This window comes from Pteropus vampyrus, unplaced genomic scaffold (assembly GCF_000151845.1).
Source record: "Pteropus vampyrus isolate Shadow unplaced genomic scaffold, Pvam_2.0 Scaffold535, whole genome shotgun sequence".
Classification (NCBI taxonomy): Eukaryota; Metazoa; Chordata; class Mammalia; order Chiroptera; family Pteropodidae; genus Pteropus; species Pteropus vampyrus.
In genome coordinates, this window is record NW_011889316.1 from 822,783 (window position 1) to 846,857 (window position 24,075).

The window sequence follows — 24,075 nt, forward strand, 5'->3', positions numbered from 1 at the left end:
GGAGCAGCCAGAAGGAAATAAAGATATGTTGAATAAGGGGAACAAAGATAAGGATGATATCAGTTTTCTTGTCAGAAATAATGCAAGTGAAAATACAGTGGAGTAACACCTTTAAAATACTGAGAAAAAAAATCAACCTAGTTTTCTACACTAGACAAAAATATATTATAAAAATAAAGGTGAAATAAAGATGTTTTCAGACATATAGAAACTGAAAGAATTCATCAGCTTCAGACATACACTGTAAGAAATATACTCCTAAGGACAGAAGAAAAATGATATCAAATCTGGTTTCCCTGTTCTATTCTCTTCCCTTCCAGTTCTTGATTGACTTGTTTCCACAAGTCCTTCAAGGTGCTGGACATGTACTACCCATAACTGGTTTTCCTGTTGCCTCTTAATTTCTAAAAATTTATTAGATTGGCAATTTTCAAACATTTTAGCAGGAATCTGTTCAAATAAATATTTAATGGAATCCCACTGTATAAAACAGAGAAAAGTAGAACTTCTCTGGTTAAACTGGGGCAGTGGATCTAGGATCCTGTCTTCTTGGTTTCACTTTTGCTCACACCAGAATCCAATCTATCATCATCAAAAAGCTCTCGAAACTACATGGACACATTAATTAGACAATTGTGCTGCCCTATATTTACAGCTCTTGCTTGAGTCACATCTTTAGACAAATATTCCTAGGTGTCCACCCCCATTTCAAGGTATTGCTTTATGTTATGATCTTCCATCTTTAATTTAACCAGTTGGCAATAATGAGTTTAATTTTCTTCTTGCTTCATAACTGGAAATCATTGACCTTTTTCCCCACCAAGAGTAGAAATAATTGGATATTCTTTGGAAGCAACAAGAATATGAGCTCTAAGGTTAGCTGTATGGGTTTGAATGCCACCTCCACCACTTATTCACAAATCGACCTGGGACAATTACTTAACCTCATAAAGACTGTTTCCTCATCCATAGAATAAGGATCATAATAAACTTGCCTAATAGGATTATTGTTATAGAATCAATGAAATAACCAGCTTATACACAGCCTGGCACCTAGTAAGCACTCAATAATAAATGTTAGCTATTATTGTTAAGCATTTGGATATATATTCTAAAATTCTAATGTATAATGTTTTTAATGTTCTTGCTTACTTAGATACAAATGATGAAAGAGAAACGACGTTCAAGCATGCTGCTCTCTTACACCTTCTGGTATCAATTAGAGATGTCCTTTTAACATGTAGCTTGGACACAGCATTGGGTTTGTGGGGAAAATTTTTAATCTTCTTTCTCTTTCTATTGAAATAGGTCATCTGAAAATACTTTTACTTTTCTGAAAAAGATGCACCATATAAGAAACTGTGTAACTTATTTTACTTTCACATTAAACATTATATACATTTTGACATAATTACGATGGAATATATATTTTATTCTGTTTATACTCATTAAAAGAAATTAGCTGTAACAACTATCATTATCTAGAAAAATAGGTTTAGGTTTCTCTAATCTAGGCCTGAATTATAGAACCCTAATGGCCTTAAGCAGATTTGATGTGCATAATTATTATCATGTACTAATTTTTAATATAAGATGACATTTTGCCATATACATATTAGGTCTTCATTGAATGTCTGTGGCTTTGAATCTTTGCTAGATGAAATATAACTAAACTATATTTAGTTAAGATCTTCCACAATTTCTTTTTTAGTTGTGTGTATAAATTAGGATATCAACTACTTAAGTAAGAAAAATAAGACTATTTTCAATGTGTTGGAAATTTTTAAGATTTTGCAAATTTTTTCTATCAAAATCATTAAAATATCTGTTTTACAACATTACTGCTTCAGGGCCCTATTGCAGGATTATTTAGACTTGTTTAGAAATAGTATGCTTATAGGATTATGTTTTATAATTTAGAGTTTCTAGAACCTATTTAAAATATAAAGTAAAAATAATTTTTCTCTGATCTATGACCCAGATGTTTTCTCTTATCTATGACCCGAACAAATATTATTTCTCTAATCCAAGTTCTTGATAAGTATTGAGTAGTAGTGAAAGTATTATACTAGATTATCTGGCTATGTATTATAACTAAGTTACAGCTAGGCTGAGTATTAAAGCATTTTAGTAAAGGCAGAATATCAGAATCTAGAATATCTGAGCTTCCAGTGCTGTAGAAAGAATACAGTTGTGACTCACTGCTGCTCAATACTTATCAAAACCTTGAATTAGAGAAATAATATTTATGGAGGATTACCTAAAGTACATTTGTTTTTAAGTATTCTACAATTTACCTTAGGATTAAGTGAAACCATGGAGAGCTACATACTTGGACCAAATTGTTTTTGCTCCTCAAAGAAATGCTTTTAGTAAATCAAACTTTGATGTTACTATTTGGCTACCTCGAAGAATACTATAAAAGTAAAATCTCTGTTGAGAAACTAACTTCTCAAGCCCTGGGTACCAAGGCAGAATGAATAACGTAGCTGCCTCAAACATTTTTAGTGGAGGGCTTTCTCACTCCTCTAAACCTCTCAAAATCAAAGAGCAAGTTAGGTTGTTCTTTCTTTCTCTCTCTATAGTGGCAGAAGAAGAAAGATTCATGTGGGTCTAGCTGCCTGTCCTGCTCCCTTCCAGAATTTTGTATTTTCTCCCAGCCTCCAGTTTGCTTCCTCTTCCAAGCTAGCAAATTGGAAGTTTCAAGGTTAAAAGTATAGAGTTTCACTTCTGGACTTTAAATCAGAAATAAATTCAGTAGTGTGTAATGGGTACTGTAGTAGAGATATGTAGTAATGGCACAAAGAACGGAGACAGTTACCCTTAAGCTGAATATTTTTTAAAAAAAATAAGTAGGAGTTTGCCAAGTAAATAAATTATGAAAGGACATTATCGGCAGAATTAAGAGCCAAGAAGAACGACCCAGTGAGTATGCTGCAAACAGTTCCATGGGGCTAAATTGAAGAGTACAAGGGAGAAAACAGTAAGAGCTATGCCTGAAGAAGTAAGAAAGAGCCAAATCATGAAGAGCCTTTTAAGCTGCACAAAAGAGTGTACACCTTATTCTGTCAATGATAGGAAGCCATTGAAATAGGGATGCTACTGGATTAGGTTTGTCTTCCAGAAGGTTAAGTAATTATAGTGAGGAGAATCTGAGGGAGGTTTGGAGATTAGGAGACAGAAAGAACATAAGTCAATCTCTAAATTGCCCATCAGTCTAGCTGTACTAATATAACATTTGAATTAATATGTATATAAATATAAAAGATAAACATTAAATTTTGTCAATTTATTATTTCATTTTTGCCTAACTATTCATTGAACACCTGATAAGTTACTATGCCAGGTACTCTACTTTAGTAATTTACAAAACACACTATGCAGTAGAATCACTGGGAGAGCATTTTAAACAGAGAAATCCCTGGGACACAATCTAGATTTGCTGAACGTGGACCTTCAAGAATGGTCTCAGGATTCTGTGTTTAAAAATTGCTCTTGGTGAGTCTGAATTTTAGCACTGCTGTTATAGCAGCTATACAAATTAATTATGCATAAATATCATGGATTATATCCCAGGAGCTTGTAAACTAATGAGATTGTTAAGTAATATACACAAATAACCAGAAATCACATGCAAAAGCATTATAGATAAAATACCATGAAAATTCCATTGAAGTGGCATTTCCACAGGACTTGAATGAAAGTGTAGGTCCTGGGGTTTAGGAAGAAAGCAATAGCATATAACAAGCCAGAAAGCAGGAAAGCATGGAATATACTCTGAGAATATGTAGAGTATATCCAGGTTATATTGATGTTATGTAGCTTAAAAAGAGATATTTGGTAAATATTTTTTGGCTTCACTCAATTTTAAGGTTTCTATTAGTCCATATCTTTTATCAAAATCAGAAAAGGATTAAAGGAAGTTTTAACTGTCTCTATTATGATTCATTTCCTTTCAGGTTTTTACCATGGAGTTTCTCAAAGAACAAAAAGTCATGATTTTTTTCCACTTTTGTTTTTAACAGGATATTTGTCAAATGCAAAAGATGTCTACAAAAGTATTTTAGGCTCTTATTTGGATGATATTTGGAGGCAGTTAGAAATTGTACAGTTCATTAGGAAAAAAAAGCCTGAAACCAACTACAAGATACAAGAATTACAATGTCAGATACTAAATTGGATGCAAAGTAAACAGCAAATTAAGGTAAATACTGGAATAGAGCAGATAATAGTAATTAGCATAAATAAGACTTGGATGTAAGATAAATTTTTGCATTTAACTTTGAAATTATAAAATAGTCTATATTATTTGGTCCTTTGACTGTTTTCTTCTTAAATAAGTAAATAAAACAAAATCAGACCCAGAGGAAGGATGATCTACATCATTATTCATATGTCTTGAATTTTAAAATACTTTAATTTTTATTATACACAATTTTCTATGGATTGCTCCTCCAAATCTCAAAAATTTTGTCTGGTACTTATAAGTTCATGAGCATATATCCAATAATAGAACTGCAATAATTTATTTTTCGATACTGAGCCAGAATCTCATCTTATATAATTCTACCAAAAAAAGCACTTAGTTTTTGCCTTGGATTATATTGGAAATTTTTGCCCATCTTACTTCAAGCATACGAAAGTTGCATTAATAAATATTTAAGAGAAAATGCTTTTTAAAATCTTTTCAAGCAGAAAAACATTTCAAATGCTTTACACTAAATCTGGTTACAAATTGGTCTTCTTTTTTCTCTCTGTCCCTCCTATATTTTTATCCCCAACTCTATAGTTACTTTGTAACTTGTTTATCAAAGAAATAAAACAGTCAGTAAGAAATTTAAAATTGATATTGATTTGTTGTCCTCCTCAACTCCCCTCTCCCGCCACCAAGAAAAAAAACTGTAATGGTAAACAGGAAGGTGTAGCAGCAAATCATTGTTTTTCTCCAACAAATTCACACTTGCCTGGAATGAATTTAGCACTAACAGTAAAGGCAGAGACAACTTATGTCTAGATAGAATCACTTATAAGGGAATACTTGAAGAATGTTAAGAATGCCCTACTGCAAAATATTTTCATTAATATTTGATCTTACCAAAATTTATTTCTTTGTTTTTAAGCATGACATCTTTTACAAAACAAATTTTACTTTGAATCTTATTGTCATCAGTTTCATGTAACCAGTTAAGTTTGTTATTTTGTCACTGTAGCAAGACTATGAAAAAGAATAATCATTCAGATATACATATATATAATTCTTATTTTTTTTATCAGGTGCTGATCATAATAAGAATGGACTCTGATGATGAAAAACATTTACTCATTGAAATCCTTAGCAAAATGGAAGGTAGGGAGTTTTAAATTATGCTTCATTTTATAGCATGTGCTTGAAAATATAAAACTCTATTGATCTAACCAAGTTTTTAAATTAAGATAAAATAACATACCATAAAATTCATCCTTTAAAAGTAAATAACTCAGTGGGATCTAACCAGTTTTTAAACCAATCTGGACTATAAGTCTGTAATATAAATATACTATAATGTACTTAAATGTAAATAAATGTACTTGCATATATATTATTATCAACTGACACCTTTTATTGAATACTACTAGTTGCTAAATAATACTGACTACTTACAACAGCTCTATGAATAGGTTTTATTAACTCAATTTTTACAAAGAAATTAAAGTTCATAAAAGTGATGTGGCATGCCAAATCTCACAGGTAATAAGATCAGAATTGGAAACTAAGTCCTTCTTTTTTACAGTATCATTATTCAGTTCATTCTTCTACCCATTACTGCCCCCTCGGCCAAATCCTTTCTACCTTGTGTTATATGTAAACGTCTTCACCCCCTTGTCTTAAGTGAAACCCAGCTTTCCCCAAATGATACTGTTTTCGCTGTATTTCTCTCATACAGAAGCTGACAATTTTCTCTCTATAGATAGGTAGGTAGGTATGTAGGTACGTAGGTAGGTAAATGATAGAGAGAGAGAGACAGACAGACAGACAGACACACCTCATAGGGATGAGAAGGCCATTTCTTACTTTCTATTACCTTTTCCAAAACATTATTCCTCCTCTATCCTTTGAGGCTGTGCCATATTTTCATATCATTCTCTACCACTCAATCTTACCATAATCTAGTAACCACCCAAACATTCACCATCATCTGTGGACAATTGTGCACTTAGCTCATGGTATTCTCTTTACTCCTAGTCCTGCCATTATCCTAGATATCTTTAATGTGAAAGATTCACTGAACACCCTGACCTTATAGTTTCATTGGTCTCTACAACAAAAATGATATTCACTTCTTGGCCATGCCATCAACCTTGTGATAATGTAGAACTGTCCTACCTCTGAATTTTAAATTCTGATCCATTGCTCTCTGTCTATAGCTATCTCTAGCTCGTTCATGATCTTTAGCATCTTAGAGATCTATAATATGTCAAGTCCTTTTTTGTCTCATTTTTTTTCCAGGCTTGGTGATGTGACCATCACTTTAATCAATCATATCCTTCTATACTACCTTCCATTTAAACCTTAACTCAGGATCAACCAAGACATTTAACCTCCTTACTATACCTGAGCTGCTGAGCATTATTGGAGAAAATTGAATAGATTAGTATCACTACAAACTCATGTTTTCTGAACTTATATGGGCTCTTAATACCTTCTATATGATCTTCCTATATGTTCTTAGTTCCCATTTCTATCCATCTAATGGCTATAGCACGAACCCCTACCATGCCACCCATCCCTTCATTTTTAGAAGGATATTATGTCTTCTAATATTTATTAATGAGAGTTTCCCTCTCTACCATCCTTACCAAACTTACCTTTTAGAATTTATTTAGAATAAATAGAATTTATTAAATAGAATTTATTCTATTCTTTTATTTTTACCTCCTTTCTCTATAAAGGAGATTAATGTTCTTCCTTCAAAATCCAATCTTTCACTTGTACGTTGGATCCCATCTCTTTCTGCAGTTTCAAGCACTTTCTTGCATTAGTTATTTCCTAGCCCAACTTTCCTTCCTAATAACTCTTTCCCTTAATCTTTAAGCTCTTCAGTCTTAAAAATAAAATAAAATACCACCCTCAACCTGTGTCACCCTTTGTTTACTATTTCTCCACTGTCTATAAACTGCATCTTTTGCCATCTCCCAAAATATTTCTTTGCTTTAGTCCTACCAGACTATTTCCCATGTTGTTTCATATCTCCGTGCCTTTACACCTCCTCTTCCTTCTATAATGCTCTTCTCCCTTCCTTAGGAAGCTAACTCCTACACATCCTTTAAAAATAAGTTAAAACATTTATTCAGGAAGCATTGATTTAAATGATTTTCCTCTGTGCATCAAGGTATTATTGGCATACTTACCATCCTGGACTATAATAAATGATTCTGTTAACTGATTTTTCCTCACTAAAATGTACGCTTCTGGAGGATAAGGACCATGCCCTAATTTGTATTCCCAGCACCGACAAAAATGCCTAGAACATTGAAGTTACTTAATAAAGATTTATTGAATGAATGAATGTATGAATGAGCTAATAATGAATGCCTCCCTATATACCTAGTATAGACTAAGACTAGTGAAAAAGATTGAACTGAAATATATACAAATATTGTAACAAATATCTGCTTATTAGTGCAGTTAGTAAAAGTTAACTATTAAATTACAGTAATATAAGAATTGTATTTTAAGCAATTTTGATTTCCTTGTTTGCAGATATTTAATTCATTTTTGTGGTAGTGAAGTACATGACACGCCTAAAAAATACATATGAACATAACAATGAAAAAACCCTTTCTCATATTACTCTTTTTCCCAACAGGTTTAACATTGACTGTCTTACATTCAAACAAAAGAAAAGATTTTCTGGAATCTGAAGGTGTTTTAAACGGGTAAAAATGTATTTCTTTATCTATGGGGAGCAAATATACCAGTTCTATAGAGAACACACTATTTCTCCTAGAATTTAATTTTTTAAAAAAGTTTAATAAAATCTGCAATTAATCAGTCTCTACCCTCTTCCTGAAAAATGTTTTACATAGAGTGCTTTAATTCAGTTTATTGCCTTTTGTTATATATAGTTGTTGTACAGAATTTTAGTCTAATCTTTCTTTAATATCCCCAAATTATCATTTTTATTGTTATTGTTAGTACAGGATTGCCTATTTAGGCTTACTAGTTTTTAGCAGGTTTTTTTGCTCAAGATTATTTCTTATATCTCCTCCCTTTGTTTTGGGTTCTCCTTCCTGAAGCACATCCTTTATAAATTCTTTCAATAAGGGCCTGCTAATAATAAATTCAGTGTTGACTTGTTTTTATTTTGCCTTATTTTATGTAGAAATTATTTATTTCTAATATTGGGATCTAAATAATAAAAAGAGAAGATGTAAATCAAATAGAATCTTATCAAAGCTAGACGTAGATACTTTTTAACTTCTATCTATCTAGAGCACTCTGGGTAAAAAGCAGCAGGAGAAAATTTTAATTATAGTCAGTGCTATTATGTGAAATTTGAAGATGGGAAAGATAAAGTTGTGATATTTAAGAACCCATTTTTTGTTGTTGTTAAATCACTTATGAAGCCCCCTGAGAAAAAAAATTAACCCATTTCACAGTTGTTAGGTAATATTCTATTACATAGATTCTCGAAGATTAAAACCTTACATTTGTAAGAAAATGAGATCGATTTATCAGGGTGATTTGTCTGTTATTGCCAGGACTCAGGTAATAAAATTAGGGTCCTTTGCATTTGAGGATATAAAATAGTCACAGTATGACCATCAAAAAGAAAAGTTAAAAGAGATTAACACAATTGGAGAACAAATCAATAGTAAATACACCAATGCTTTTCCACAATAAGAAGGCATAGGTGAGAGAAAAATAAAATAAGCCCAAAACAGTTATCTTTTAGCGTTCTGTGTAAGTAATGATACAAGTATAATTCCATTTTCTTGGCTTTCTTTTAATTTCAGTAACAGTTCCTGTGTAGTCGTACCTAATGAATACATTGGAGCAGATTTCTCCTGGAGTAATTTCTCATTTGTCGTGGAATACAATTATGTAGAAAACTCTTGTTGGACTAAACACTGTGAAAAGTTGAATATTCCATACATGGCTTTTAAAGTGATTCTTCCAGATACAGTTTTAAATAGTAAGAATATAAATTAAAATCCTTTTTCTGTTCCATTAGAATGAAAATTTTCTGTTTTCTATTTCTGATCTATGGAGAGTAAGCTATGACATTAGAAGACTTGAGTTCAAGCTCTAAGCTTCCTTACCACCATCTATGTGACATTGAGCAAGTCCTTTAACTATCTCTTACCTCATATTCTCCATTTATAAAATAAGCCTTATTGCTTATATTTATCTTCATCCCTTTAACTTATAAATTTTACTTGTGCAATTTTATCACAATTATATCTAATGTTAATTTGATATTTTTATCCAATAGTATTTTACTGAATTTTAGAGAAAAAATATGTAATAGTATGTTGACTGATTCAGAAAACTTTTAATATGCAACAGAAAATTATACAAACATACTTAGAAAAGAGTCTAAAAGCACTTTGTATACCTTTCTTTTGGTTTCTTTGTGTTCCTCACATCACATGACTAAAGTTGTGAATTCTCAGATTCTTGACGTTCAAAAACCTGTAGATATTTAGTCTCAGCACATCTCTTTTTCAATATTTGCCATAAGTTACTTTCTATCTACTTCAAGTATGAGTGGGAAGTTTGAATTCTGAGATATTTGAACTCAATTCTAAAATACACTACAATTATTACTTTGACATATGAAACTAAATACTACAATTATTACTTTGATATATAACATTGAATGTTAAGTTGATTAAATAATTGAAACACAGGCCCAAGAAAAGATAAAAGAAAGGCATCCTAGTTAATATTTAGAGGTTTCTTCCATAACCCCAAAGATGAACTTAATTTATTCAACCAGTTCCTTATTTGGGGCATTTACAGTGCTTCAACTTTCCACAGTTATACTGCAAGGTAAAGTAGTTTTTATATCTTATATATCTTTATATACTTGTTCTAAGAAAGAAGAATTCCAAAAAGTAAAATGAATTGGTGGGTTAAAGGTATACACACCTTTATAGGTTGCCAAAATATCCTTCCAGAAATGCTAATCCCAATTAACATTTATGCAGAAAATGTGAGAGGATCCTTTTCCCCATATCTTTACTATAAGTAGGTATTATTAGTTTGTTAAACTTTTGACATAATTATAGGCAGAAGGTATTTTATAGTGTTAATTTGCATATCTTTCATAACCCATGTCTTTTCATATGTGCACTGATCTTGGATAGCCATTCTTTTGTAAATATTGCCTATTTATGTCCTTTGTCCATTTATCTATTGAAGTATTTATTCTTTTCCTATTGATCTATATCATTCCTTATGGGTTATTGTGCATAATTTTAAATTTGTTTACACAGTAAATGTTCAATATACTTACGTGAATAAAGCAGATTTTAATATTCAGGTAGAATATGATCCTATTTTTTCTTTTTTTTAAGTGAGTGTACATGTGTGCGTATAGACACGCAATTATATAGAAAAAAGTCGAAGTATGTACTAACCTCTGTTTTTAGTATATAGTAGTTTTAGTAAAATCTGTTAACTCAATTTTATTTCTAAGTAGTAGGATAACATATGGTCTTTATTCTTTAGACCTTTCCTTATTCTGATTTCTGATTTTTTATACTGAATATGTTTTATTTTTATACTACTCTTTGAACATACAACTGTTATTCTGATGTTTAGTAAAAAATAAAAAGAGCTAGGGTATGAGGAAAAAGAGAAATATTTATAAGTTTTTCTCTTATTTAGGAAGCACTTCGCTGGATAGTTTTGGTGGTTTTCTTTTGGAAATTCAGATTCCATATGTGTTTTTTGCATCTGAAGGACTTCTTAATACTCCACAAATTCTTCAGTTGCTAGAATCCAAGTAAGTTATTGATTTAATAACTTTAGCAAAGGTGTATACATATATATACCTTTAACCATCCTAGTGGCTAAATATTATGTTGCCTATGTTTCACTATTTCCCTCTGATTAAAGCCTGGAATTATATCACATAAGAATGGTTTTCCAGGAGGGTTATGTCTCTCCCTCTAGTACACCATCATAATTATTGAATGTTATCTTTTTTGGTGATATATATTAATTTTGTGGAGGAAAAAATTCATTTTTGTTTAAATTTTATAATTTAATTGCATTTCTTTTGTTACTAGCAAATAAGAATTTTTATGTGGGTTTTCTGTGAATTATATGGTCATATCTTTGGGTCATTGATAATACTGAGAAGGAGCATTCTTATTTAGAAGACTTTAAATAATGCCTGGGAAACAGGACTGTAAAGGTCTAAATGTAAAGTTTTTAGACTTTTAGTTCTAAGGTCATACCAACACTGAGCATTTTTAAATCATATAAAACATTTTATCATAGCACACGAGTTGTCATAGACATTAAGCTGTATCACAAAGAAGAATAACTGTGCTATGACTTTAGTTAAAATGCAGACCTATTTTCTATACTTTTGTTTTTGTATTTAAGTACGTGGGACATTCACAGAAAACTATGAACTAATAAAGGTAATTAAAATCTAGGCCAGTGTTAATGAGAAAGAACAGAAAATTCTGATGAATGCAGAATGTTTTAGTCTTGTAGCATGTTTTGGTTTCATGAATTATTATTTAAAGAGCTAGAATAAATTGGTTAAGACATTTATAATAATATTAAGTGCAGTAATATTTAGCAAAATACCTAATGAGACATATATCTCAATTTGTTGTATATACTGAGTAAATCATAATTTCATTCTTCAAACTTATAAAGTAGAATAGATTGATGTATGAAAGAAAAAGCACAATAGTTCAAATAACTTAATATGCAGGAAGATAATACAGCTTTTCTAAAAGAATTTTTCTTAGCCATTTCATTATATCATCCCAAGTTATTGTATTTTACAGATATAATATCACACTAGTGGAGAGATGCTGTAGTGAGTCATTGAAACTCTTTGGTGGTACAGAGTATTATGTACTGATGACGATTGATGAACACACTGCCATAATTTTGCAGGTAAAACTATATAGTAAAAAATATAAATTGAATATATTAAAATATATATAACCATGCAATATATTAGAGAGCTTAACTATAATCTATTAGTGAGTTCTTCCAAAACTTTGCAAATGGGCCACAAGTGCCAAAATCACCACCGTGGGAAACGACTATCACCAAGCTTCCTTGATGCCCTATGATTTTTAACATACTTTAAGAAGACAAAGAAAATATAGAATAATTTAATATTGCGTATTGACCTATTTTAAATACATTTATAGAATAATTATAGTGTTAAAAAGTTTAAAAACTAAATTCTAGTCACAATGTTTCTTAAAAGGCAGTAGTATATTAATTCATGATTGGTTATATGAAATTTCCTCTAAGGTAAGTAGAGACTGCCTGTAAATAAGCTGGTTTTCAAAATGAGAGAAATTCTCTTAAAGAATCCATATAGTTTAGAAATTAAGATGTATAAATTCTTGACTTAATCTACCTGATATATTTGTTTGATTGGAGTACAAATTACAAAGAAATTTTTTTAATAGGGTGGAATTGGGGAGCAGAAATCAGTTTGAGGGCATGGAGTATAAATTAATGGCAAATATTATGGTAAGGTAGAAGTCTGACTGATGAACAAATGTTAACAATAGAAGTAGCCAAATCCCTGTCTACAAAGGACTTTGCCCAAATAGGGGCACTCTGTAGGCTGCTTTCTTCATATCTAGGGCTTTGGGACACTTATGAGTCTTTTTTGGTGAAGCTATCACCAACTGTATTACATCTAGTGTAGCTTTCTCCCTACTACTTCCAGTGTGATTTTAATTTTTTCATAAAATGGAAGCCCATACCCATGCTTCTTCTCAGGTTATAACATATATCATAGATTCTTGAAATATGGTAGTAATAATTCCATAACAACTATTCAACCTAGTGAATCTTTTTATTTTATTTATTTTCCGGTAGGACCTAAAAGAATTGAATTGTGAGAAGTCATCAGACAATATCATTATGAGACTGATGGCATTATCATTCCAGTACAGCTATTGTTGGATAATTTTGTATACCAAAAATACATTAAACTCGGAGTAAGTAAACATTTTTTCACCCAAAGTCACTTTTATATTTTTTAACTTACTCAGTCCTCTTCTGTGAACAGAAGTAGCAATGCAAATTTTCCCCTTGCTCATCTAGTTCTTTAAAGTCAGCGAATAACTGGGTCAGGGAAGAAATAAAAAGAAAGATAAAGAGATACAGGGAAGGTCATGTAAAGTCAGCGATCCTCAAGGTGGAGGATGCCCATAGGAAATCAAATCAGAATTTTGGAGTTGGTATATTTCCTCTGGACATTCTGTGCAAATCATCTTCCCCTCTCTACCTCACTAAGAATTGCTGCTTTACGTGTCTCACATCTTATTACTTTTTAATTCTGGACTTGTCTTTTAAAAGTTAAGTCACTCTTAAATCACTTGTCTCTAAAATCTTATTACATACAGCAACTAAATAGCATCTTGCTATACTTTATTTTACTAATGTGCGTTATGGAATAATTACAAAAAAAAAAAAATCCATGCCGAGGCACTGGCCAGTAAGGGGATAGGTTAAATTTCTCCCCTTCCTCTCCCTACCTCCCACTTCAGCATTCCCTAGATTGAACAATCTTATTAAAGAATAGAGGTGGAAACGTTTTTCGAAAAGCGTTAAGTAGACAAAAAACTATGAGTCTGCCACACTAGTATTATCTTAGCCAGGTTATTCTAATAACATTATGAAATGTGAGAAAATGAATTTTTAATAAGTATAACTAGATATCCAATGAGTGGAAGCATAGTAATATAATTCTTTTTAGGTACCATCTTACGGAAAAGACACTTTATCACTTAGCATTGATTTATGCAGCTTTGGTTTCATTTGGGCTAAAATCAGAAGAACTGGATGTAAAGGTATTCTTTTCCCATATGTTTGTTCATAAGTATTTTTCATAAACCAAAATTATACTCAAATTCATGTTTTCCCTGAGAAAAAAAGACATTAAATGGGCAAACTAAAAACTGCTTAAAAGCCAAATAAAGAACGGTTTTCAAATTAATGAATATTCTTTCCACCTAAACTTCTGTTCTAAAAGCCTTTAGTTTAATGAATTTAAAATCATATTTTATCTCTTAATTACTACTTGGATTTTTTGAAACATAGAAGAATATGATTAAAAATAAATATCCCTTGATTAAAATGCTCACTTATGGAAGATTACTAAGTTTTTATCTGCTGTAAAATGGAAATCTTGTGATACATGAATAGACTAATATTTTTGTGATCTCTAATCAATCTCTTTTCTTAGCTCTTTTTTTCAGTGGTCCTTGCTCTGAAATTTAGACATTCCTCCAATCTGGGGCCTCAGTACTTTTCTGGTATCACTTTATGTTCATTGATAAACTCAGCCATTCCCACAAATTTAACTTTCATTTCTGAGTATAATCCTTAAAATTTTTTCCTGAGTTTTCTTAAGGTCTGTACCTATACTCTAGCTTTCTACTGGCAATCTCCACATGAATATCCCACAGGCACCTCAGACTCTGCATGTCTAAAATACAACTTCTCATCCTCCTCCAAACTTAGTTTATGGCATTACCATTCTAATCTAATCAATAGCTAAATCCCCCTTTTAACTCTGCAGTGTCTCTAGAATATGTGTCTACTTTCTATTCTTACTGCTATTTCCCTAAATTCAGGCCTTCATCACCTCTCACTTGGAGTTTTAATGTAGCTTAAGTAATCTCATTTCTACTCTTCCGACTCCAGTGTATAATATACATTGACACCAATTACTTAACATTTCTGAAAGACAGCTATGAATATTCACTCCCAAGATTGTACACTTCTGAAGGAATGGGAACATATTTATTCATTTTTGTATTCCTGGCACCTAGCACAGTACAAGTAGGCACAGTGCAAGCGCCAAGAACATACTAGGGTCTTGATAAATATTTGTCGTTGAGTTGAATTTTCTTGCTCAAAAGACCTTCCTTAGCTTCCTACTTTACTCAAGATAGAGTTCAAACAAAGCTGGATTCAAACTCCTCCAAAATTTGGCCCCCAGTGAATCTTCCTTTAGCATCATTCTACTCACCATTTCCTGAATAGGCCCCCACACTACTACCTCTCAGCCACTGCACAAACATGTCATTCTGGCCTGTCTTCCACCAGGAATACTATCTCAGTCCTCTTACTGCCAGCCTTCATAGTTCTGTCTTTTTCTGCCCAATTTATACACTACCTCCTTTAAGAAAATTTCCCCAATTATACCATCAGGATAAATCTCTCCTCCTCCCATTCTCCTAATAATACTTTGCACCTTTCTTATAATATGAGGTATTTATTCATACATCCTCCACCCTGAAAGGTAAGAACTAGGCCCTTTTTCTTTGTAAAGCCTATAGCATCTAGCACAGTGCTTGTATGCATCAAAAATATTCAAAAAAACATCTACTAAATAGAATTAAATCAAAGCACAACCTGTGAAGAAAATCAACAAATGATCTATTTGAAATTGAATCTAGATTATTTTGGTCCTGTGATATGATAAATATTAAACATAAAAATAAAATGTTTAGAAAAGTTATCTAAATAAATGAATGGCAAATGTAAATTTGTCTCATTTATCCATTCAAGTGGTTTCACCACTTAATCAGCCTCTTTTCTTCCCAGCTCATGGTAAGCAGTTATATGTAAAATATGCTTTACAGAATCCTTTTATTTCTCTGTACACTGAGTACATAATATCAATGAGTGATATTGTGTTCATGTACAGTGACATGATTCAGAGAGGACATGTTCCAAGGAAGATATTTGAGGATGAAACAGGAGGTACTGCCCAGGCACAATCCATTCCAAACAAAAGTTTGATCCCGCCTGAATCAAACTATGCCAAAGACGTTTGAAGTTTTACATGATAATCTAAAAAGTTGGTTATTTTTTCCATAGAATTTGAGAAACAGCTATATATCAATTTACTCTACTTACCCTTATATCACCAATACTCAAACCTCTCATTCTTCTGACTGATGACACGATTACATTAAAGGGGATTCCTTAGATTTATATTATTTTAGAATATATTGTTTCTTTACCTTACTTTACTTAGTAATATGGTTTTTGGCCTTTTCGAGTGTATCAGAATGGAGTTTTTATTCTCAGGCACCCGAAGAGCCTAGCCACAAAGGAAATATTAGGAAGTTTAAGTACATTTTCTTAATCTAAAAGAAAATACTAGTAGTGTTATGCTATATTTTATTCTAATATCAAAAAAAATATATTCTGTGAATTTCTTATGAACTCTCTGCAAAAAAATTCACAGATACACATATATGCAAAAATTTGAAAACAATGTTTGGTGATTCCTGAATCTGCTAAAGTCCAGCCATGAGCTCTGCTCTGTCTAAGAAAGTAATATTCATTAAACCATCATAAAATTGTGGCTTTTAAAAGTAAAATTTATATTCAAATAGAAGTGTAAAATATTCTCAAAACATCCAAAACTTGGCAATAAAATAAATTAGTATTCAAATAGTGTATTTCTGTGCAGCTATATCTATTTAACACAATTTAAAGGAAATCCTTTAGAATACATATACTTCCAGGTATATACTAACAGTTTTATATTTAAAATTCTTGTGAAAGAGAAAACTATTATAATTATTTTGTGAAGTTTATACAGTCCTTTTTAAAAAATTTTCTACTATAGGACAGGATATTCATATTTCTAAGATATGATTGTTTAAGGTAGTATTTTTCTATCCACATTAAGCTGCTAATCCATGAACTACCTTTCCTTCAACCGAATCTAAAAGAAGATAAATATAGACATTAAAGAGGAAGAGAAAGACTGGCATTTCAGAAGAGAAAACAGCATTAAGAGAAATACAAGTAACAGACAGGAAGTAGGGGAAATTAAGAAATTCTTTTTTAGAGTTTATTTTAATACACCCCCACACACACACATTTTTGGCAGGGGTATCTAGTATTAAATAAGCTAAGAGTGAATGAGCAATTCTAAAAATACAGAGGAAAGCTACTCTAAATCAAAACCTTATTTTTTTTTTTTGAATACAGCTTCAAATTCATCTGTAAATAGCCTTTTTTTAACTTTGTTTTTGAAAAATACTACACTATATTTTTCATGTTCTTATTTTAGTTGAAGACTATTAGGTTTAATGTAGAAAAAGCAAAATGTTAAATATTACTAGTGATATCCAAATTGCTTCTTTTCCAATATAGATGAAATATAACACCAAATATATTTAAAGTATTTTATTAATAAATATCAAATGGAAGTGAAGAAAAACAATTTAGTTCCAAAAATTGGAAACTATAAGGGTATCATAAAAAAGAAAAGAAAATTGCTTATCTTTACAAATAAAATATCCTGGATTTCACATAAACAAATTAATAAACGATATCTAAAATAGTGCTCAAAGATTAGACTCTGCTGTGCTTTTATTTTTCTTCTAATTATAAACAATTTTTGAATGATATATTTTGCTTTTTAATATTTTCTATAGTCTAACATTAAAAATGTATTTTTTTAGCTCATAATGTCTCCAGGAGTGGAAGAAACTGCACTGATAATTCGACAAATTGCTGACCATAATTTAATGACCTCAAAGAGAGATCCTCATGAATGGTTGGATAAATCCTGGCTTGAAGTTTCACCATCTAAGGTTTATTTCCTGAATAAATAAATTACATCTTTCAAAGCAAATATAAGTACATATATTTGAATCCCCTTTCTGGTAGCATATTTTTGTTCTTTAATGCTTGCATGAGCATATATAACAACAACCATAATGCACATTTACTTAGATCACTTTCCAGAATCATTTGTATTTTTCAATTTCACAGAACTATTTTATTGAGATTTTTTATAATGAACTTTCAAATCTAAGTTATTATAGCGTGATCTCATGATTTTAATACCTAATATTTTAAAAAACATAACTATTTTTCTAATTTCTAAATGTAAACATTTAAGAATAGTCAATTTATTAAAAGAGCAGCAAAATTTTATCATTCCATGATTTGTCAGTAATTCAATTACATAATTAAAACTAAGAGTAAAGTTGTAATACCTCTAAAGTACCTGTAAGTTTAAATAGTTAATTTTTAGAAATTCCTTTTGTTTGAGCATATTTCCAAGTTCTCATACACAGTGTTTCTGTTACCTTTATTTTAAAAATATATTCAAATCATGAAGCCATAAAAAATGACAAGGCTCTTTATGTACTAATATGGAATAGTTTCCAAGATAGATTAAGTGAAAAATGAAAATTCTAGCACAGAGCATGCAATATACTACTATTCATGTAAAACAAGGGGAAATTAATATCTATATGAATTTGTTTGTAAATTAATAAAATATCTCTGAAAGGATATCGAGAAATGATAACACTGTTTACCTCTAGAGAGGAGAACTGGGGTAATGGGGTGGGAAAGAGACTTTTCACCTTTTAGTACCTTTAAAATTTTGAACCATGTGACTGTTTTACCCATTTAAAAACTAAAATTACAAAATGAATAAATAAAATGAAATATTTACATATATTAAATCACAGAACTTTTACATGCCTAAACAGTACATAACACTATCAGCAAGCATGAGTATAATTAACTGTGATTGTGTGTGTGTGTGTGTGTGTGTGTGTGTGTGTGTGTAATTTTCTTCCTACCAAGACATGTCCATTCTGCTCACATGTCTGTCATTTGATAAGCATCAAAGAGGATGCAAAAAGCCAGTGTAACCCAGGAAAATATGGAATATGGCAATAGTAGAGATGGCTGTTATGTTTCTAGACTTTTATGAGAATGAGATCTCTCTGAAAACATACATTTTTAGACTTCAGGCTCAATTCTGGTCAATAAAATTTCTTCCTATCCTCTTTACAACAAGGTTTTCCTGATATCATGACATCTCTTAAATATCATAAACATTGTTCATCTTAATCAAGGGTGATAATATATGGTCTACAAAGGGAGAGCTAAAGAAATCTTGAGGTCCTAAACTAAGTCCCCTAAAAGATTTCTCTTTAGATAATCTACCATTAGATAAAACAATTGTCATCTGAAGAATGGATGAGTGAAATTAAATTGAAGTGTACTGAATTTGTACAGTTCTTAATTCTGAGAATGTACAAATCTTTACTGCTGAAGAATTTTCTTTCCCTCCTGGCCATACTTTTCCTAGACATCTCAAATTGAGTGTAGGTGCAATGACAAAAATTTTAATCTGATAGAATGGGTAAAATAAAATGAGTCACTTTCAAAAGACCACTGGCTTATTATTGCTCAAACTCTTTTCTAGGAAGAAACATACTTACTTGATTTTCCATGTATTAACCCATTGGTGGCTCAGCTCATGTTAAATAAAGGACCTTCACTACATTGGATATTACTAGCGACTCTTCATGAACTTCAGGAACTCCTACCTGAAGTTCCAGAAAAAGTGTTAAAGGTTAGTTATTTGAGGTCTATATTCTTATATGAGTTTATTTCCTTTCCATTTGAGTATTTAGTTTTCCCATAGGGTTTTCAAAATGAAAGTATTCAAGTGTAATTATTTGGGACTTCATATAGCAAAGAAATAATTTCCTTGAACTAATTTTATATAAAATTCTCATTTGCTGTCAATCATACTATATATTTTAAAGCTCTTATATAGATAATTCAGTAGTCAGTTTATCACACATTAAATCATTTTGAAGTGTTATTTTGCCCACAAATATTCAATTATACACTCTATTCATATGTGTTTACATGATTTCTTCCCAAAAATTCTGATGCCCTTCATTATAATAACAGTTAAAGAGAACTTTAGCCTTATTGGTAAAATTTTTAAATTTTTATCAAGGAAATGGTATTTATATAACTAAAAATTCTATTACAAGTGATTAGAAAATAGATGCAAATTATAATGTTTTTCTTTTAACAGAGCCTAATTAGGTTATGTTTTCATTACATGAGTTAATATAATACCTATGAATGAACTACTTACTTATATTTTGCTTCCTTTCCATGTAGATAAGCATTATTATTTATATTTACTTGAATGATGTTCATATTGTATTTGTATTGTATTAATTAATTTTTAATTTTTTTAGCATTTTTGTGGCACTACTTCCTTATTCAAGATTAATTCTTCTTCCATAACAAAATCACCTCAAATTTCATCTCCTCGGGAAAATAGGAATCAGATTAGTAACTTTACTTCTCAGAGTTCAGCTTCTGACTCTTCAGAGTCTGTTATTCAAGAAAATAATGAATATTACCTGTATTCAGACTTAAGAGAGACAGTGCAGGAAGACACAAACACCACTTCAAATTATAATTCTTCCCTTATGGAACTAAGAGAAATGCCAAGTATTTCACCACCTATGACTTCTTACAGTCAGACCAGATACTGGAGAGACTCCAGTTGTAACCCTAACAAAGTACAGAATAATCCTTTTCTGGTTAATACAGAATCAAGGAACTCGGCCGGTAACTCCTTTCTAAACCAGAATGATTCACAGTCAGATGTCTTTTCTTTGGGTCTAACACAAATGAATTGTGAAACCAGAATATCATCAACTGACACTCAGAAGCGTATTGCCCCTAATTTTATAAATGATCAGAAAAAGGGAACATATGAAGCAAGAAGACCTATAAATAAAGAGATATCTGCCCCTATCTTCTCACTAGAAGGCTCTCAATCGCCTCTTCATTGGAACTTTAAGAAAAATGTATGGGAACAACAGAAACACCCATTCAACTTACAGTATGGTGCCCAGCAGACTACATGTGACAAATGGTACTCTCAGAAAGATAATTTGTTCACTAATCAGCAAAAATGTCTATCCGATGAGTCAGAAGGCTTCATGTGTGAAAGTTCAAATGCTGGAACTAAAAAGAGTTTCTGGAAAGAATTACCATCTGTTCCCAGTTTGGATTTCTTTCGTGCCTCTGATTCTAATGTAAATCAAAAAGAATACAACAGTCTTTGTTTCTTCCAAAGAACTGGAAAATGTTTAGGACAGAAAAGGCAGTCTGAATCTTCATCAACCTCAGGAGACAAGAAATCATTAACAGGTAACACGATTCGACGGTTGATAAACTATGCTTAGATGTAATTTAAAAAGGTATAACCACCTCCAAATTAAAAAAAAAAAATCTTTAATTATTACACCTAAAGAATTGTCAATACCTTTGGGTCAAAGAAAATTAAATTCTAATTACAGATTTCTAAGAAAATAAATGCAAAGAAAATGTCAAATTCTTGTAGCTTTAAATGAATTAAGCACTCAACTTAAGTTAAAAATAAAAACACAGAACAAATCTAAATAAAGCAGAAGGTAAAATCAACAAAGATTAAACAAAGAAATCAGTAAATTAGAAAATTAATTTATTTGTCAGGCAGGGATATTTAATGGGCTAAAATTTAAGAGCTTATTATACATCAAGTGCCATTCTAGGCCCTTATGTGGATTATTTAATTCTGACAATTCTATTAAATAGATACTGTTATTAGCACAATTGTACAACTGATGTTTCTGAACATTTAATGATGTCAGTTTTTAAAAGGACAATTTTATTTTCTCATTTTCGGTAATTATACCTTTACTTTCTGTGTCATTTCTTATTGCATTGACCTGAGCATCTGGAACAAAATGTTAAGTTTTAATGGTCATACAAAGGTGACTTTACCATGATAGGAAAAAACGAAAAAAGAAAGAAAGGGAAAAGCTTAAGCTTCAAAGCTCCTGTTTTGCATAGGCCCTTTGTGACACCTAAGAGGGAACCAGAAATTTGTGTGTATTCTTTGTTTCATTAAAAGAGGACCTCTCAATTTGTATAAGATCCAGGACTCAAAAAATTTGGATTTGGTCCCATTTAATTGTCATAATTTATTTTGTTCCTGATTTTAATGAGAAGTATTCTATCTCTAGTTTTGTAAGAAGTTTTGTGAGGAATAGATGCTAAATTTTATCCAGACTCTTTTTGGGCACCTCTTTGGGGAAAATCAAACATATTTTCTCCATTGACCTATTAATGCTGAGGATTATATTTACGAGTTTACTAATATTAAACCATTTTCGTCATTTCTGTGGTAAACCTAATTGACTTTGAGGAGTGATTCTTTTAATGTGCTGTTAAACATGGTTGCTAATATTTATTATGATTTTTATATCCACATTCTTACTGAGATTAATCTATTGTATTATTTGTGCTCTGTCACATTTTTACATGAAGGTTATTCCAGCTTCATAAATGAATTGATTGAAAATTCCAAATTTTTTATACTCTGGAACAAATTAAGCATGCCAGTTACTAAATATTCTTGAACATATGGCCCCCAATGTATAAGATAATGCTCTCATTTTCTCAAGATATTTCAGAAAATATTTTTAATAAATTTTAATATTTAAGTTTTTAGGAATATAGTTGGAAGTCTAATGTATACCCACATTTTATTTCATTAGTTAGAAATCTATTTTTAAGCATATAAAAATATTGGTTAGAAATATTGAAAAATATATTTTAAAAATGTATTTTAAAAATTTTCCACTTTCCAATTATTTCCATGAAATACTTTCATTCAAACAGTTCATATAAATCTTTGATGCTAGTGTCTTCATTATCGCTCTGGCACCTTTGACTCTTTAACTGTGGTTTTCATAGCACATCATTACCTGCAAATACGTTTACAATAAAACACATTTTGAATTCATATTGAAGCAGCCCTAGAATATATATCCAAAGCATTGGCATATATCAAGATAATTTCCATTTGTCCTGTAGGTGTATATTTGTGATCTCTATAATAAAATTATCTACTACACTGCTTTTTAAATTTACTTATAATAGCATCCACCTCTTGCAATTATGGAGTTATATCTGCAGAAATACTAAAATGGTTTTAAATATTTTAGCCTCCTTTTTTTATTGATTAACTCAATTGACCTCGGTAAGTATTCAAATCTAGGATATTTCAGGCACTAATGTATATCATATGCAAGGTGAGGTCGTACATGATTACCACATATCACATAACAGAGTTCAGGATAAATTCTATAATATTACAGATATGGGTTAAGGAACAGGCTTAATAAGGGAAAACTTAAAAACATTAGTTTTAAAATACAGGGAGATTTAATTATTTGTGCAAAGCGTGAGCATACAAATATGTACATATAACACTAATTAGTACTAGGCCATTAGGTACAGGTGCATTTATGCTAAAAAATTCAATTTTTTGAATTTTCATCATTTTATCCCAGTTTGGAAATTTTTAAATTTTGTAGATAGATAATGAAGAAACAGGATCCACTTAAATAACTGGAAAGAAAATAGCTACATTTTATTATTACCTGTAATAATATGGTTTTCTTTTTTCTCTTTTTAACAGATTTCATGTGCTCACAACTACCGCCATGCAAAAAACGACGTCTTGTGTATGAAAAAGTCCCTGGGAGAGTTGATGGACAAACTCGTCTGAAGTTTTTTTGAAAGAGAAAGAATAGTGCTACATGCCACATCCCATTGTTTTTGATGATCACCCAGTAACAAAATGATTTACATTTGGTCATACATTAAAGGAAATGCAATTGTTCGGAGATCGTCTTGGTTTTCTATATTAAATTTTTGTAATATATATTCTGCCCTATAGTTTGCACCTTTGTAAGTAAAATATTCTAATTGGCATAATAATTGTCATAATATCTAAATATCTCCAGATTCACCTAAACACTGCAAGCCTTTTTTTTTTTTTTAAGAAATAGAAAATCTTATTGTATGTATATAAAAGGGTTATTTAGTTGTCTTCTGAAGGGCCTTCTGCCTCCTATCTTTCCCCCAGCCTCCATCTTAGTCTGATGCTCTGAGTCAAGAAGTGAAGATCACCACAGTCAACCCTCCACCACCAAGAAAGTTAAAAT

The 24,075-nt window shown here is 31.0% G+C and overlaps 1 protein-coding gene across 1 annotated transcript in view; it reads left to right on the top strand.

Moving 5' to 3' along the window:
• CUNH9orf84 (chromosome unknown C9orf84 homolog) overlaps nucleotides 1-23,754 on the top strand; it is a 49,401-nt gene extending 25,647 nt beyond the window's left edge. The window contains exons 13-25 of the mRNA XM_011383664.2: nucleotides 1,157-1,261; nucleotides 4,026-4,204; nucleotides 5,275-5,347; nucleotides 7,848-7,917; nucleotides 8,998-9,176; nucleotides 10,877-10,994; nucleotides 12,019-12,130; nucleotides 13,079-13,200; nucleotides 13,962-14,055; nucleotides 17,698-17,829; nucleotides 19,467-19,616; nucleotides 20,263-21,229; nucleotides 23,547-23,754. Of these exons, the coding sequence (XP_011381966.1) occupies nucleotides 1,157-1,261; nucleotides 4,026-4,204; nucleotides 5,275-5,347; nucleotides 7,848-7,917; nucleotides 8,998-9,176; nucleotides 10,877-10,994; nucleotides 12,019-12,130; nucleotides 13,079-13,200; nucleotides 13,962-14,055; nucleotides 17,698-17,829; nucleotides 19,467-19,616; nucleotides 20,263-21,229; nucleotides 23,547-23,647 (2,402 nt within the window). The 3' untranslated portion in view covers nucleotides 23,648-23,754. The remainder of the gene's footprint in view (nucleotides 1-1,156; nucleotides 1,262-4,025; nucleotides 4,205-5,274; nucleotides 5,348-7,847; nucleotides 7,918-8,997; nucleotides 9,177-10,876; nucleotides 10,995-12,018; nucleotides 12,131-13,078; nucleotides 13,201-13,961; nucleotides 14,056-17,697; nucleotides 17,830-19,466; nucleotides 19,617-20,262; nucleotides 21,230-23,546) is intronic.
• Nucleotides 23,755-24,075: the final 321 nt, after the last annotated feature.